Raw genomic sequence first — 17,811 nt, 5'->3', positions numbered from 1 at the left:
TACAGGCAGTCCTTGAGGTAAGACAATTTGTAGTTAAAATAAACCTTTTTCTGCTGTACAACCCATCAGTTTCAACTTTACAGTACTTGCCTCCTTTATAACACTAGCTCCTGTGTGTGGGCAGTGAGTGAGAGTGTGCGCAGGAGCAATGGAGAAATGGCAAAACAATTTTAATTAAATTAATGCAGGAGAAAAGGAGAGATATTTTTTAAAAGGGACAGTGTGGAGCAAGTCAAGCCAGAGTTGGTGGGGTAGATTACCTGATTACCCAGCAGAATTCCAGGGAGGGTTAACATGTTCGTTTCATTTCTGATTACATAAAAGCTAGCTACTCTTATCGTGGAACTTCTCTGACTCAATATAAATTCATTATTGTAACTATATTACTGTATAATTGAGTACACAATTTTGGTTAAAAATAGGATGTTTGACTTTGGTTCAGAAACCAATCCCCCAGTAATATTGTTCCTGTGGGGAAAATTGGTTCCTACTTAAAATGTTTTGAATTAGAACACAGTTTTATGGAACCAGCCTACATTTCAAGTCTGAGGATTGCCTTCATGCTAATTGATTTGGAGTAATGGAAGGGATATGCTTCCTTTTTTTTATTGTTTTCCCTGTGTTGCCAGGGTATTTCTCTTTACAACTCAATAAAATGAGTCATTACTTTACAGTGCCATCATTGCAGAATTTCTATTTTGTTACAACTACTACATTGAGTGGTTTAGCTTACTATGAGAAGATACTATAATAGAATTATGCTTCAACTATGTTTTTTTCTTCCTTTTTTTTTTTTAAACCAGTTTTGTCTTCAGGAGCTGAGAAGGCAGTTCCCTGGGAGCCATAGAGTTAAGCGCTTAACTGGCATGAGGTTTGAAGCCATGGAAAGGTAATAGCAGTTTGCAAACAAAATCTACAAGGGAAGACATTTGGAACACAGGGAAGCAGCATGACCTGGTGGATAGAGCTCAGACCTGGGGGTCAGAAAGACCTGGCACCTAATCCCGGCTCTGCCATTTGCGTGCTGTGTGACCCTGGGTGACTCACTTCCCTGTGCCTCAGTTACCTCATCTATAAAATGGGGGTTAAGACTATGAGCCCCATGTTGGACATGGACTGTACCCAACCTGACTAGCTTATATCTTCTTCAAGTGCCATTGAGTCGTTTCTGACTCTTAGCAACTCCGTGGACACACCCTCTTCAGAACGTCCCATCTTCTATCATAAAGTCGTTCTGGTATGTGGGTCCGTAGTTTTCTTGGAAGATACGGAACTGGTTTATCATTGCCTTCTTCTGCTCAGTAAAAACTTGAGTCTCTGCCATTGTCTTTGATCAATGTTTTGATCACTTGACTATCCACCTTTGACTTTTTCCCATGCCACTACTGCCCAGCACAGGTGAATTGACTTTGTATAATGCTTCGGCTTAGACCTTTCATTGTGGGTAGCCCTATATGGCATAGCTCTAAACTTCATCAGTGTATGCAAATTCTCCTGCCGTGGTAAGGCGTTGATTCATAGGAGAGAGCTTGTATCTACACCAGTGCTTATTGCAGTACCTGGCACATAATAAGCACTTAACAAATTGTATTAAAAAAATGCATTACTGAGCAAATTCAAATTGGAGAAAATTGGACACAAAGAAATTAAGATAGTTTTCACTGAATGGACCTAACCTGCCGGTTCCTATGGAATGAGCTCAGGTGATAATCAATAAATCGTCTTCAGGGAGTGCCTATCGTGCAGAATGCTCATCTAAACACTTGGGAAAGTACATCTTAACAGAGTTGATAGACATGTTCCCTGCCCAAAAGGAGCTTGCAGTCTAGAGACAATATGCCTGTTCCCATTTGCAAAATTTTAGGCAATGGTAACCAGGGCTGGCTGGGACATTGTCACACTGAAACATAATTTAAGTCTAAGTCCAGCATGGAGTTTGAGTTATCCCTTGGCATACTGAGGTTTATCTCTCTGGCACCATACATGGGCAACTACAGATTTGTAGTAGCAGGTACAGCTAAGCCTAAAACTCTTCCATTTGGGCCCAGGTTCATTTCCACTCCAGCTTGTTTCCCAGCTGCATCTCTGAGGCCAAGAAACAGCACAAATTGGCATTGGGGTGATTCCTTGGGCTCCAAAATACCTCTTCCTGTGTCCCTGAAATGTGAACTTATCCATTTTAGCCTAGCCTGGGTTGTGTATTGAGAGTTGATTAATCTTAGGGATGACTGACTTAATATATTGTTCTGGAACCCAAAATGTAATAATTTTACTTCAATATCCGCCGTGGTTATTTGCTCTGTACCTTAGAAAGCTGCTTCAGTCAAGCACTTAGTACAGTGCTTTGCGCACAGTAAGCACTCAATAAATATGATTGAATGAAATCTATAATTTCCGCTCTATTCATCTCCCTGAAAGGAGCTATATTGTGAAAATAGGTAAGAATTTTCTATAGTATTTTGTATTAGAGTTTTTATTAACTTAGAAAATAAAATTACTGTATCATACACTGAAGAGTACATTTGGAATGTTTAAAATTTAAATATTTTCGACATGTATCTTCAAGTAGACACCAATCTGGAGTCACCATGTAGGTCATATGTTTTTTTAAACTACTTTGGAACGGTCATGGTTTATGATTTACCAGTTTGGAATCTATATTTCAGGTGTTTTGCCAAGAAGTTTCTTCTTTGGAATTCTCTTCCCCTTCATAGTGAACCATAAGCATGTGCTATAAAACCATTTATAATAGATGGACTTGCATATATCTGTCCCTTCAGGATATTGCTTTAGATATTTACCAGAGATACCTTTGTATCGGAGGGTCAGAACACATTACTAAGTACTCTGTATATTTTTTTATTTAGTATTTAAAACTTAATATTTAAAACATTTCTTTCCAGTCTGGTTTCTTTTTCTGCATTGCTTTAATTTAGTGCCTATTGAAATAAATTTAAAAGTATTTCAAATGATTTTATTCAAGCATTTTTTCTTTGTAGATATGATGATGCTCTCCAGCTATATGATAGGATTTTACAAGAGGATCCAACCAACACAGTGAGTGAAATGGTTTTGTTGAAGAAATAGTGTTAGTGAGTTTTCAAATATGGGTTCTGCAAGCCTAAACTTGCTAAAATTCAAAGAAAATTTGAAGTTGAAAAACAGAAAAAAGGAAAGTAATATATCCTGAGATTCTGAGTAACTTCTGGAGCTTTTTGATTAGGAATTTTTCTAGTAAGTTGCCATACTAAAACTGTTTTCCTTCCATTATTTGACTGTTTTGGAAGGTGTTTTGTTGGTATAGCTTCATTTGGGAAGAATAGGATTATGTTTCTGTTCTTGTTTTCCAATTTCAGAAGAAACTTAGTGCCTAATAATATTTTGAAGACTGTTGATGTATTGATTTTTAGCAGTTAGGCTTTTTAGCTGTCTGAATAAAACATGTTGAATATTGGCTTGTTGGTTCTTTATGGACTTTATTTTTTACATTTGTTCAAGATTATCTAAGTTTGGTTTTTTTTTTTTAGGTAGCATCCTAAACTGATACTAGGTTTTTGAAATAGTGAATATTGAACAGTTTATTTAACAAATCGGATATGGAATTGTATGTTTTGCAGCAAAATTCTTCAGGTTGTACCGACACCAGCATAACTCATAGTAGTTTTATATTTTGCTAAATGAGTGGTAAATAGAAACCTTTTATAATTTGTCAGGTACTGATATAGTTTATATATCACCTACCTGTTAATTATTTCCATACACACTTGCGCCTGCTGTAGGAAAATAAATGTTTCAGTTTTACAAAAAACAATCTTGAGTTTATCTTGGCTCCCAGATCAATTTATAGCAATTTTCCTTATGTGCTGACACATGAAGTTGCTCAGATATGTTAAACATTTTCTCTTGTTTGGAAAATGTTACAAGTGAAAGAGGCATTGACTTACTCAATCCATACAAAACTCACGTTCTTCTAGTCTGACACTTTAAAATACTTGATTATGGTATATTATTTTGCTTTAAAATGTTTATTTTTAAATAAATATTGAGTCCCCTGAAATTATCAACTGCTCTGTATAATATGAATCTGCCTTAGTGCTTAAAATGTGCAAGTGACAATCATCTCATGTGTCAGGCAATAACTTAAAAGTCCTAGAAACTTTTCTCCTGTGTAATCTTAATCAAGGTGGATGGCATATTTGGGGAGGACTTCTTTGGGTGAGGAAAGGAGAGGGGATATATAAGGACTGGGAACCCTGTATTGAGGACAACAAAATAAATTGACCGGTAAGTAGTTTGTTGTCAAAGTGATGCTTGTTAAGCACTTACAATGTGTCAAGCACTATTTAAGTGCTGGGGTAGATACAAGATAGTCAGGTTGAACACAGTCCCTGTCCTACATGGGCCTCACAGTCAAAATAGGAGAGAGTAGGATTTAATATCAGGTTTACAGATGAGGAAACTGAGGGACAGAGAAGTTAAGTGACTTGTCTAAAGTCACACAGCAGGCGAGTGATGGAACCGGGTTTAGAACCCAGGTCCTCTGCCTCCCATACCCATCCTTTGTCCAATAGGCCACTCTGTCTCCCTTCTGCCTTAAGAAACTCTGAAATGTTGTCAGAGACCCCAAATAATGGTTTTCGGGCCATCAGTTGCTTTTTCCCCTTCTCCTGAGTCCATAACCCAAATCCCTCAAACTCTCAAGGAGGCAAAAGTGGGGAAGGTAGGGGTGTGCCTCAGGTGGGGAGGCGAAAAGCAACGGTGGCCAGGCATGCTGTGCTGACAGGCCAGCGAGTTGCTTTTGTTTGTTGTTTTGAGCTCTTTGAAACCCCCACTGGTCTCCAACCCTCAACAAAAATCCCCACCCGCAAAAGGAAAAGTTGACACAACTACTGCTGACCTACATCAGGCTGTCTGGGAAAGGCTCAGTGGAGGTTGTCAGGCTTACAGAGAGGATGTGAAGCCCTCACATAAATCCTTGGCACCTCCCAGCCTGTGTCGTATCCTCTCCAGCGCTTAGAACAGTGCCTGGCTCATAGTAAGCACTTAACAAATTCTATAATAATAATAATGATAATAATTGTCACTGTCATTATTATTATTATCATCATCACAGGCCCCCTAATAATAATAATACTAATTGTCATTAGTATTATCATCACAGACCCCCTAATCTGGTCAACTAGTAATTGAACATTTAGTAGAAAGGTGAAAACTAAGATTCAAAATCAACTCCATTTTACCCCACCCACTCCTTCCGGCATGTAACAAGAGCAGAGAGGCAAGGCCTGGAGAGAGGGAAAGTAATTCAGCCACCAAGAACTGGGCAGTCCTAAACCTCCAGGTAATTCCCTTTTTCCTCCCTATCCAGACCAGTGTGCTCTGGGCCAAGCCTTGGTGGCCAGCGTAACCTACAGCTAGCTAGGCATGTTGGGCCCAGACCAGTCAGCCACAGTTCATGCAATTTAAGGGATAGATTGAAGATATTCGGATTGGATACAGACCCTATCCACTATTGGGGTCTCACTAGATTGTAAACTCTTGCCATTAGAATGTGAAATCCTTGAGGGCAGGAATCCAGTCTACTTACTCTAATGTGCTCTCCCAAGCACGTAGTACCATGGTACCCATAGTATGGTGCTCAGCACACAGCAAGCTCTCAACAGATACTATTGATTAAAGGAGAACTTCAAAGCTTGACCCTTGACATCCCGGGGCCATTCTACCTGTAGCATATATCTCAAGAGGGTAAGTAACCCTAATAGCAAGCGGTGTGTCTTTTATTGACCTCTCCCCAGCACAGTGATTTCCATCAGTATGAGTCTTAGTAGCATATATTGAGCCCTCAAGGGGTACAACGCATTGATTGCACTAGGCGCTTGGGAAATACGACACAGAAAAGTGACACATTGCCTGTTCACGAGTAAACTTAACCCTAAATACTTATTTAAAGAACTTCGTATTTTCTGTTTCAAAACTTAATTTCAAGTTCATGGAAAGGACTTCAGTTTCAAAATTCACATTTGGAATTGTAGCAAGTGGTCTTTCTGACACTGAAATGTAGAAAAAACACAACTCGGCCTGTTTTGCTAACCAAATGCGGAAGCTAATAAATGTTCAAATAAATATTTGAAAAAAACCATGACAACTGGGAGATTATTTCTTGGACCAAGGTCGAGAGTTATTAATTCTTAAAAGAAAGAAATGGGAGTTTTTTTAATAAAGAAGAATGTGACATCCTAAAGCACTTTAGCCCATATGATACTGATTATGGACTATATGTGTCTTTAAGCTGACACATATTCTTCCTTTAGTTATCTTTAGAATGTTAGCCTGTAACCATTTCAGTGATTTTTATCTGAACATTAGGATTCTGATAGGTGGAATGTCACGTCTTAAGTTCTGCAAAGTCAAACACATACATTGATCGTATTGCTGATCATCTTCGACAACCCAGTTTTCTCAATTAAAAGTAAATATTTGTGTTTGGGCTGGTTTTTAAAACCTTTTATGTTTCGGAGATCAGGTAATGATGAGTAAAAGGCATTTAGCTCTTTAAAAATACTTTAATTCTTGTAGGTGATTATTCCTGGTAAGAAATATAAAAGCAAGGTATTGTCATTTAATTACAAAACATTTAAAATGATGCTGCTCTGGGAAAGGATATCTATATAGATTGAGTATTGTACTTTGTACTTGAAGAAAACTGTATTAATGGTGAAATTAATCGTTGTGTGTGCTTCTGACTGACTGAAATGACACTGCATAGATGAAGACTCTCTGTTAATAATAGTTATGGCATTTGTTAAGCGCTTACTGTATACCAGACACTGCACTGCCCTGGGGTGGATACAGGCAAATCCAGTTGGACACAGTCCCTGTCCCACATGGGGCTCCCAGTTTCAATCCCCATTTTACAGATGAGGTCACTGAGACACAGAGAAGCAAAGTGGCTTGCCCAGGGTCACACAGCAGACAAGTGGCAGAGCCGGGATTAGAACCCATGACCTTCTGAGCCCCAGGCCTGTGTTCTATCCATTACGCCATGCTGTTTTTTCAGCGTTCTGTCACATTGATTGCTTGAAGTACCTGGTGTAGTTTTTAATTTGGGCAAATTGCTTCACAATATTTATAAAGCTTCTGCTCTTAAAGAGCCGCTCCTTCCTTCATACCCATGTGCACACTCGTCTGTCTGTGGTAAGTTACATCCATATTTTCTGAGATTTTTGTTGTACTGGATCCTTAAAAGTGCGTATTCTGCTTCCCCAATTTTTCCCACTATGGCAGCTGTCCTCCTGTTATCCATTCTCTTTACATGTCTCACCCAGCACCGATTTGTTGAGAGGAACACTGATTCAGTGCCAAGAGATAAGACTTTGTTGTCTGTTGTCCTGTTTTGCCATTTAAAATTGAGTAGAGCCTGTAACTGATTCTGGTGGAAGTATCCAAACCTTTGGATGTGGCATCTAACACAGTCTCACAACTGTAGGAAAGGTCAGGCAACATAACATTCCTTCAAGCCTTTTCTTTGGTCTGGGGAATAAAATAGATTTGAAATCCCCCATGTCTCCAGGAGAATGGTCAAATGATAAAACACTAGGCTGGGATTCAAGAATGTGGACTTTGACCAAATCACTTACCTTAACCTTAGTTTTCCCAGATCTGGGAAACCTTTTAGAGTTTAAGGAGTAATTAATTATCTTCTTGGAGAAAAATGCACCCCTCTAAGTTCAAGAGTTGATGATTCTAATGATATAGTTGTGGGCTTTTCTCCTGAAATATTGATGATTTAATGTAATAATGTAATGTAAAAATGGTCCCATGTGTATTAGAGGCTACAACCCCGTAAATGTGATACACACACACACACACACAATGTTTGGAGATTTTTTTTGGTTTGTTGTGAAATCCATCCTCATTAGCAATGTTGCGCTCTACACACTAATTGCTCAATAAATGCCTTTGATTAAAGGATAGAGTGAATGTAGTAGATATTTTCCTGATATTCAGAAATCTATATGTGAATTGAGATAGGATCGTATGACCATTGTTGCAATAGCTTTTTTAAAAAGCTATTGGGTTTTTTTTTAGTTTCTGTTTCAAGAGATTTGAGAGAGGAGATAAAATGCTTTCGTTGCTGCTTACTTTGTATTTCTAGCCTTGGTTCTGCCTCCCATTCTCACGCTCAGTAAATGGACAGTATTTCTAGAACAGAAAGGAGAAAAGAAGTTACATGGGGAGGAGTGTCAGTTCCTGCTTGTGGGAGAGTCGGGTTAACAAGCCATATTTTGAAGGCTTTTGTGATCCTTGAAACTTTCTGTGACTTTCTTTGAGGACAAGCTGGTCTAAGTTTGAACTTGGGCAGGAGTAGTTATAGTAAGAGTATTCATTGAACACTTATGGTGTACAAAGCACTGTACTAAGTGCTGGGAAAGGATAATTGCTAAAATAATTTTTTCCTTCTGAATCTTTTCGTAAGAATTTGTAATCAATTGAATAAGTAGGTAGGCCCATTTTATAAAATTGACATTTTGTTTCCTTGATTAAAATCACTTTTAACTAATTAAAGCAACGAAATCAGTGGGTAGGGACCATCCCTATATGTTGCTGATTTGTACTTCCCAAGCACTTAGTACAGTGCTCTGCACACAGTAAGTGCTCAATAAATATGATTGAATGAATGAATGAATGGGTAATGCAAATGTTTTTCAGTCTACTAATCTTAACCACTTGGTCATTTCAGAAAAACTTTCAGGGCAGGGTAGAGCATGAACCTGGGAGTCAGAGGACTTGGGTTCTAATCACAGCTCTGCCACTTGTCTGCTGTGAGATTTTGCACTGTCATTTTTACTCCCCAGTGTCTGTTTCTTTATCTGTAAATTGGGGATTCAAAACCTGCTCTTCTTCCCCATATAGTACAGGGCCTTTTATCCCACCTGGTCATCATGCATCTACTTTAGTGCTTCATTTGGTACTTGGCATGTAGTAAATACTTAACAAGTACCCTAATCATTATCATCATTATTGCTATTATTATTATTGTGAAACAGACCAGGAGAGTTGAGGAAGTTGTTGGGTAGCAACATGATACGGATTACACAGGGTCAGAACTAGAGCTTCTACTTTAACAAAAGTCACTTTAGCACAGCCAATCATGAATCCACCAAAAATCAACCAAACAATACTATATTTTTAATTTACTAATGGTATTTGTTAAGAGCTTACTATATGTCAAGCATTGTTCTAAGCACTGGGGTACATACAAGTTTATGAGGTCGGACAGTACCTGTCCCACATGGGGCTCACAGTCTAGGTAGGAGGGAGAACAGGTCTTTAGTACCCATTTTACAGATGGAAATTGATGCAACAGAGAAGTTAAGTGACTTGCACAAGGTCATGCAATAGGCAAGTGGCAGAGCCAGAATTAGAAACTAGGTCCACTGACTCTCAGGTCCCAAATCCCCTCTCCTCTTTTCACTGGCCACATTGCTTACTAATTTAATACAGCTCTCTCCCTCTAACCGTACTGCGCTGATCTACTGTAACCCTTTCCACACACTTAACTCCTTTTTTTAAATGGTATTTGTTAAGCGCTTACTTTGTGCCATTCATTCATTCATTCAGTTGTATTTATTGAGCACTTACTGTGTGCAGAGCACTGTACTAAACGCTTGGGAAGTACAAGTTGGCAACATATAGAGACGGTCCCTAACCAACAGTGGGCTCGCATTCTAGAAGGGGGAGACAGAGAACAAAACAAAACATAGTAACAAAATAAAATAAATAGAATAAATATGTACAAGTAAAATAAATAAATAGAGTAATAAATACATACAAACATACATACATATATACAGATGCTGTGTGGAAGGGAAGGAGGTAAGGCAGGGGGATGGGGAGAGGAAGGAGGGGGCTCAGTCTGGGAAGGCCTCCTGGAGGAGGTGAGCTCTTAGTAGGGCCTTGAAGGGAGGAAGAGAGCTAGCTTAGTGGATGTGGGGAGGGAGGGCATTCCAGGCCAGGAGGATCATCATCATCATCATCATCAATCGTATTTATTGAGCGCTTACTGTGTGCAGAGCACTGTACTAAACGCTTGGGAAGTACAAGTTGGCAACATATAGAGACAGTCCCTACCCAACAGTGTGCTCACAGTCTAAAAGGGGGAGACAGAGAACAAAACCAAACATACTAACAAAATAAAATAAATAGAATAGATATGTACAAGTAAAATAAATAGAGTAATAAATATGTACAAACATATATACATATATACAGGTGCTGTGGGGAAGGAAAGGAGGTAAGATGGGGGGGATGGAGAGGGGGATGAGGGAGAGGAAGGAAGGGGCTCAGTCTGGGAAGGCCTCCTGGAGGAGGTGAGCTCTCAGTAGGGCCTTGAAGGGAGGAAGAGAGCTAGCTTGGCAGATGGGCAGAGGGAGGGCATTCCAGGTCCGGGGGATGACGTGGGCCGGGGGTCCATGGCGGGACAGGCGAGAACGAGGTACGGTGAGGAGATTAGCGGCCGAGGAGCGGAGGGTACGGGCTGGGCTGGAGAAGGAGAGAAGGGAGGTGAGGTAGGAGGGGGCGAGGTGATGGAGAGCCTTGAAGCCCAGGGTGAGGAGTTTCTGCCTGATGCGCAGATTGATTGGTAGCCACTGGAGATTTTTGAGGAGGGGAGTAACATGCCCAGAGCGTTTCTGGACAAAGACAATCCGGGCAGCAGCATGAAGTATGGATTGAAGTGGGGAGAGACACGAGGATGGGAGATCAGAGAGAAGGCTGATGCAGTCGAGCAGGGTAGCGGTCTGGATGGAGAGGAAAGGGCGGATCTTGGCAATGTTGCGGAGCTGAGACCGGCAGGTTTTGGTGACGGCTTGGATGTGAGGGGTGAATGAGAGAGCGGAGTCGAGGATGACACCAAGGTCGCGGGCTTGTGAGACGGGAAGGATGGTAGTGCCGTCAACAGAGATGGGAAAGTCAGGGAGAGGGCAGGGTTTGGGAGGGAAGACAAAGAGTTCAGTCTTGGACATGCTGAGTTTTAGGTGGCGGGCAGACATCCAGATGGAGATGTCTTGAAGGCAGGAGGAGATGCGAGCCTGGAAAGAGGGAGAGAGAGCAGGGGCAGAGATGTAGTTCTGGGTGTCATCAGTGTAGAGATGATAGTTGAAGCCGTGGGAGCGAATGAGGTCACCAAGGGAGTGCATGTGGACGGCGGGACAGGCGAGAACGAGGCATGGTGAGGAGATTAGCAACACTGTGCCAAGTGCTAGTGTAGATGCAAGCCAAGTCAAACTCAGTTGGTCACAGTCCATGTCCCACATGGGGCTCAAAGTCTTAATCTCCATTTTACAGATAAGGTAATTGAGGCACAGAGAAGTTAAATTGCTCACCCAGGGTCACCCAACAGTTGGGTGGTGGAGCCGGGATTGGAACCCAGATCCTTCTGACTCCCTTTTGACTCCCAGGCCCACCCTCTATCCACTAGGCCATGCTGCTTCCCATTACTACTGTAACACCAGCCTATTCTGTATATCTGTCTCGTTCATCTCACTGCCGACCACTTGCCCACATCCTCCCACTGGCCTAGATCGCCTTTCTCCTTTGTATACAACAGATTGCCACTCTCCGCATGTGCAAAGCCCTCCTAAAATATTTCCAAGAGTCCTTCCCTGATTCTCCTCATTTCCCCTATTCACCCTCCCCTCTGACCTATCCACTGAATATGTACTCTTTATGCACTTGGTATTCACTCCACCCTCAGTACTTATGTACATATCCTTACACTCTGCAAGTTCTCCTATCCGTTGTTTATTTCAAAGTCTTTCTACCCTCTAGGCTGTATAAACTTCTGAGGGCAGGGATCTTGTCTACCAACTCTCTGTATAGGGTACTTTCCCAAGTGCTTAGTGCACTGTTCTGCACATAGTAAGTGCTCAATAAAAACATTAATTGATAGCAGAGCACTGTATTAATCATTTGGGAGAGTACAAAGGATTAGAAGAACCTTTGGGAAGCAGCATGGCCTAGTGGCAAGAGCACAGACTTGGGAGTCAGAGGACGCGGGTTCTAATCCCAGCTCTGCAAGTCACTTCACTTCTCTAGGTCTCAATTACCTCATCTGTAAAATGGTAATTAAGTGTGTTAGCCCCATGCTGGGCAGGGACTGTGTCCGTGTCCCCCGCCCCCGACTACCTTGTATGTACCCCAGTGCTTAGAACAGTGCTTGGCATATAGTAAGCACTTAACAAATACCATAATTAAGACATTATTCTCACCTTCAAGGAGCTTGCACTTTAGTAATGGGTACAGACTCGAAATAATTTACTCATAGGAGGCAAAAAGGAATGGAGAGACTGTGTTTAATAGAGCAAGCCCATTATGTATGGATGTTCTACGGATGGTCGTAAGTACAAAATTACCAGGGTGCCACAACACTGCCAAGGTGTTGTTCAGTGAATATAATCTAGGGAAAAAGATTATAGGATTTCAGAAGGTATTTGAAAATAGGATAGGCAGACCCTTGGTCTGGTTGATTGCAGGGGTAGTGAGTTTCAGGTAGGAGGAAGGACAGGAGAAAAGGGGCGAGAGTGCGAAGGAGGCCCAGTGAGGTGAACATGAAAGGAACGCAGAGCGCAAGGTGGGGTGTAGTGGGTGTATGACAAAAAGCAGGGATCAGGAGTTTCTACTTAATGTAAAGAGGAATGAGTAAGCATTGAATAATAATAATAATTTCCTATATGCCAAGCACTGTTCTGTGCGCTGGGGTAGATACAAGGTATTTAGTAATAAATTACTCTATTTATTTATTTATTTATTTATTTATTTATTTATTTTATTTGTACATATTTATTCTATTTTCTTTTATTTTGTTAATATGCTTTGTTTTGTTCTCTGCCTCCCCCTTCTAGACTGTGAGCCCACTGTTGGGTAGGGACCGTCTCTATATGTTGCCAACTTGTACTTCCCAAGTGCTTAGTACAGTGCTCTGCACACAGTAAGCGCTCAATAAATACGATTGAATAAGTGAATGAATGAATTTAGGTTGTCCCTTGTGGGGCTCACAGTCTTAATCCTCGTTTTACAGATGAGATAACCGAGGCACAGAGAAGTTAAGTGACTTACCCAGAGTCACACAACTGACCCAATAGCAGAGCCAGGATTAGAACCCACAACCTCTGACTCCTAAGCCTGAGCTCTTTCCACTAAACCACACTGCTTCTCTAAGGGCTTTGAGGATTGGGGAGATGAGTGCAAAACTAAGAAAATGATCTGGTGGCAGAGTCAAGTATTAGGACTGGAGAGAAGAGAGACTGGACCCAAAAAGATCAGTGAGAAGGCTAAACACTAATCTAGGCAGGGTGTGACAAGCCCTGAGACCTGGGTGGCCATAAGGATGGAGAAGGGGCAGGAAATGTTGCGGAAGAGAAACTGATGGCATTTAGCTGCAGATTGAATCTGGATGGTCTGATATCCTTTTTGATGTGATAGATTTATAGCTAATTCTTATTCTCAGTACTGTAAACTCCTTTGCTCTTGCAGAATAATGACGCAGGAACTGTCAAAAGCAAGAAGCCTGTTAGAAATTTGCATGCTTAATAGATTTATAGCTAATTCTTATTCTCAGTACTGTAAACTCCTTTGCTCTTGCAGAATAATGACGCAGGAACTGTCAAAAACAAGAAGCCTCTTAGAAATTTGTATGTTTAATTTGCTAATCCTCAAACTACAGAAGAATAAATTCTGATGGCCAAAAGATTGCTGTCTACCAAATAGAAATAGTTTTCTTATCCAGATGCATTTAGAATGGACCCAGGTCCATTAAAATTTCCAATTCTTCCTAGGTGGTTTTATTACTGTAATAAGAATGTCACACATGAAGAACATGAAGTTGTTTTGTTTTGTTGTCTGTCTTCCCTTTTGTAGACTAAGTCCGTTGTTGGGTAGGGACCATCTCTATGTGTTGCATGTTTGTACTTCCCAAGCGCTTAACACAGTGCTCTGCACACAGTAAGCACTCAATAAATGCGATTGATTGAATGAATGAATGAAAGTTTTAACCATTTGAAGAGTAGTCCTGATTTTTTTTTAACCTCAAGCAATCAATTGTATTTGTTGAGCGCCTTCTGTTTGGGGAGCACTATACTAAGTGCTTGGGAAAGTATGCTACAATAGACACATTCCCTGCCCACAACAAGCTTACAGAGTAGAGGGAAAGACACACATTAATATAAATAAGTAAATTACGGGTGATCCATAAGTGCAGTGGGACTTAAGGGGGTGGTGAATAAAGGGAGCAGCCCCTCCAGGTTAAAGAGGCCTAAGAATGCCAGCACCCCCAAAAAATTTACTCTCCTTCCAACTACACTGCCATTTGTGGAGATGTAAATTTAATCTCCCAGAGTGCCCCGTACAATTCAGTTCTTTCTCCCAATACCAATCTTTCTCTCACACTTTGGGCTGGAAGACAAAATGGTACTTACTTTTGATGAGCACAGTTTTGCTGGGAAGTATATTAGCAAAACCAACAAGTCACCATTTTCTTTTCCCTTATTCTTATTTTTCATCATCCGGTACCAATAATCATATATGTTCGATAGTCTGTGTGGTTTTATAATAGAAAAGCATGTTTTCCAAAAGCCTGTACTGTAGTTTATGGTGGGTCCATCTGTATTGTGCCTCAGCCCCTCTCTGCACACTTGTATTGATGTCTGTCTCCCCTACTCTAGATTGTGAGCTTGTGGTGGGCAGGGGTTGTTTCTATTGCTGTATTGTACTTTCCCAAGTGCCTAGTAGAGTGTCCTGCAGACAGTAAGTGCTCAATAAATACAATTGAATTGAAAAAAAAAAGTTGGCCCTTGCTCATCACCTCCACTACCGGTCACCGCCAGCTCCCATCTGCTCTCTCCAGGAATGCCTGTTCTCCATTACAGTTAATGGAATTTATCTTGATCTATGCCTCTTGGCCATGTTATGTTTCTGGGTTGCAGCTCTTCCCTTCATAAAGGTTGGCCGGGCCTGCTGTAGTCTAATGGTTATCCAAATGATTTTAGACCGGGATATAGGGATTTGTGTGGAGAGGAAAGGGTGTACCTGGGAGATGGTTATGGAGGGAGAATCAGTAAGAGTTAGCTGTTGATTGGATTTGAGGGCTGAAGGACCCTGAGTGAGGAGTCAAAGATGATGTCAGGCAGGATGATGGTGTTATTGACATAGGATAATTAAAAGGAGAACTGATTGGGGGAGGTAAGTTTAGTTTGGATGAGTTGAGTTTGTGGTAACCTCAGGACATGGAAGAGTATACTGCCTTCCTTCTCAAGGCAGGAAAAAATGTGGGATCGACACTAGTTCTTTGAAAAAAATCAGGAAAATGACCCCAAATGCCTTGCCGACTGCTTCAGCCTCCCTGCCCGACCACCCTGCTTTTCTCTCCTCACTTGAGTCCATACTTCACTGTGCTGCCCCAATTATTTTTCTACAGAACCATTCAGTCCATGTTTCCCCACTCCCCAAGAATCTCCAGTGGTTGCCCAACCATCAGAAACTCTTCACCATAGGCTTTATAGTACACTCAATCACCCTGCCCTTCCCCTCATCCCCCACTTGCCTCCATGAATTCCTACTGCAATCCAGGCCACACGCTTCACTCCTCTAATGCCAACCTACTCACTCTACCTCAATCTCATCTACCTTGCCATAGTTCCCTCTCCCACCTTCTGCCTCTGGCCTGGAACTCCCTCTCTTAATATCTGACAGACGATCACTCTCCCCACCCTTCTAAGCCTTATTGAAAGCACATTTCCATGAGGCCTTCTTCAAGGAAGCCCTCATTTCCTCATCTTCCACTCTGTTCTTTGTCACCTTTGAACTTGGTTTTGCACCTTTTATTTACCCCTCCCTCAGCCCCACAGTACTTATGTATGTATCCACAATTCATTTATTTATATTAATACCTGATGCCCCTTCCAAACAGTAAACTTGTTGTGGGCAGGGAATGTGTTTGTTATATTGTACTCTCCCAAATGCTTAGTACTGTGCTCTGCTCACAGTAAGCATTCAGTAAATATGATTGACTGACTGACTAAAATAAACCATTGTTGAAAACCTTAATTTTTCTTTACTCTTGCCTCCCTCCCTGCTCCTACCTTAGAAAATGTCTGTACTGTAGTATTCAGGATGGGGTTGAGGCAATAGGCCTTCTGTCACTTGTTTTGTTGGACATTACTGTGGTCAGGTGAAAGAACATGACCAATTGATTCAGTGTTTAAAGTATTCTGAAATGCTTTTCTTCCATGTTATGGAAGGCTTCTTTCATTAAGAAGGAAAAATAACTTATCATGGTGATTAACTGATTGGCTTACTTACAAATAAGGTTTGCAAGGATGAATTGATTTATTTGCTGACTCCAGACTACCTAGTTTTGGTTTTATTTATTTGTCATAAAATTAAAAACCAACGGCAACAGCAAGATAGGTGACATCTAAGATAGGTTACCTTTAATGTAATACCTATTGGAAAATGGAGCCTTTTTAAAAACTATGATCAAATTCTGGAGAATTTTGTGCAGTGAATTTATTTGAAATATTGGTATAATGGGATCAGCATTAGCCCTGTAACACAGTAACAGGCTTGCATTCCCTAACTTCTGAAACAAAAAATCATAAACCACTTTATAAACATGAACTAGGTACTATGTGCTTAATTCCTTATGCCCAACTCTGAATATGCTGTCTTTCAGTGATATAGCTTGTTCTGCACATAGTAAGTGCTCAGTAAATAAAATAGGTTGATTAAAGTAAAACATTTTATATAATATAGGGGTAAAAACTTTATAGATTCGAGAATATTGGTGAAAAATTTTCAAAGCATTCTGTACAATCGAGTGAGAATGATATTAATGTCTGTCTCCCCCTCTAGACTGTAAGCCCATTGTGGGCCTGTCCGTGTATTGTGATATTCTATTTTCTCAAGTGCTTAGTACAGTGCTCTGCACATAGTAGGAGTTCAGTAAATGTGATCGACTAAGTTGAGCATCCTCGTTTTACACTTTGCCGTCACCATTGTATGTGTTCCTTCCCTTTAAGTAAAAAGTTAAGTGAAAAACTTTGAGGACTAAGAATACTAAGTATACACTGGTCCCATATGGATAAAATTTCCAGTGGGTGTGTTTTTGTTCACAAATTAATTATTCTAGAAAAAAATGAAAACAATTGAAATTAGTGTTATACACCTGTGAACTGATCAAGACCCAGCAACAGAGGAGAGAATTCCATCCAGTTTTAAAACATAGCCAAAAAACTTGAAAGGTTTAAATCTGTCAGCATTTCTCCTCTTCATTACCTCAAATGAGATTGTGAGAGATATCTTCTCTATGTGAAAAGTGGTTTTGGTTTTTTATGGAGTAATTCACTTCTTAAGCTTGCTAACTAAGGAATCCCCAAATGTAAGCTGTAATACCTCACTATCACAAAATGCATAATGTAGTGTGTCCATTTTATTTAGCTGTATGCTAAATGAATTTTAAATTTCTCTCGTCGGTAAAATTGCCAGAGGATTTATCAAGAATGCAGTGAAAGGGGAATTTTAATCTGAAAGTCAGATGTGCTTAGAGTTGTACTGGGTATATAGGTTCCCTCCGCCTCATTCACTATTGCAATTCAAATTTCAGTGTATTTTTGGATGCTTTAAAACTTTCATTGAACAAATCTGCATTTAGGAGTACATAGGATGGGTGCTTCCAGGCTGCTTTATTTATGTCAGAGAGTTAGGAATAAAAGTTTTTAATTTGTGATTAGCCTTTGAAAATATATATAGCTTGTC

The 17,811-nt window shown here is 40.5% G+C and overlaps 1 protein-coding gene across 2 annotated transcripts in view; it reads left to right on the top strand.

Moving 5' to 3' along the window:
• Positions 1-17,811, top strand: part of EMC2 (ER membrane protein complex subunit 2) — a 65,803-nt gene that overhangs the window by 21,833 nt on the left and 26,159 nt on the right. For both annotated transcript variants that reach the window (XM_038744997.1, XM_038744996.1), the window contains exons 4-5: positions 804-889; positions 3,000-3,057. In XM_038744997.1, the coding sequence (XP_038600925.1) occupies positions 804-889; positions 3,000-3,057 (144 nt within the window). The remainder of the gene's footprint in view (positions 1-803; positions 890-2,999; positions 3,058-17,811) is intronic.

This window comes from Tachyglossus aculeatus, chromosome 4 (assembly GCF_015852505.1).
Source record: "Tachyglossus aculeatus isolate mTacAcu1 chromosome 4, mTacAcu1.pri, whole genome shotgun sequence".
Lineage (NCBI taxonomy): Eukaryota > Metazoa > Chordata > Mammalia > Monotremata > Tachyglossidae > Tachyglossus > Tachyglossus aculeatus.
The sequence above is the reverse complement of the archived record's forward strand: the minus strand, read 5'-3'. Positions and strand labels throughout refer to the sequence as shown.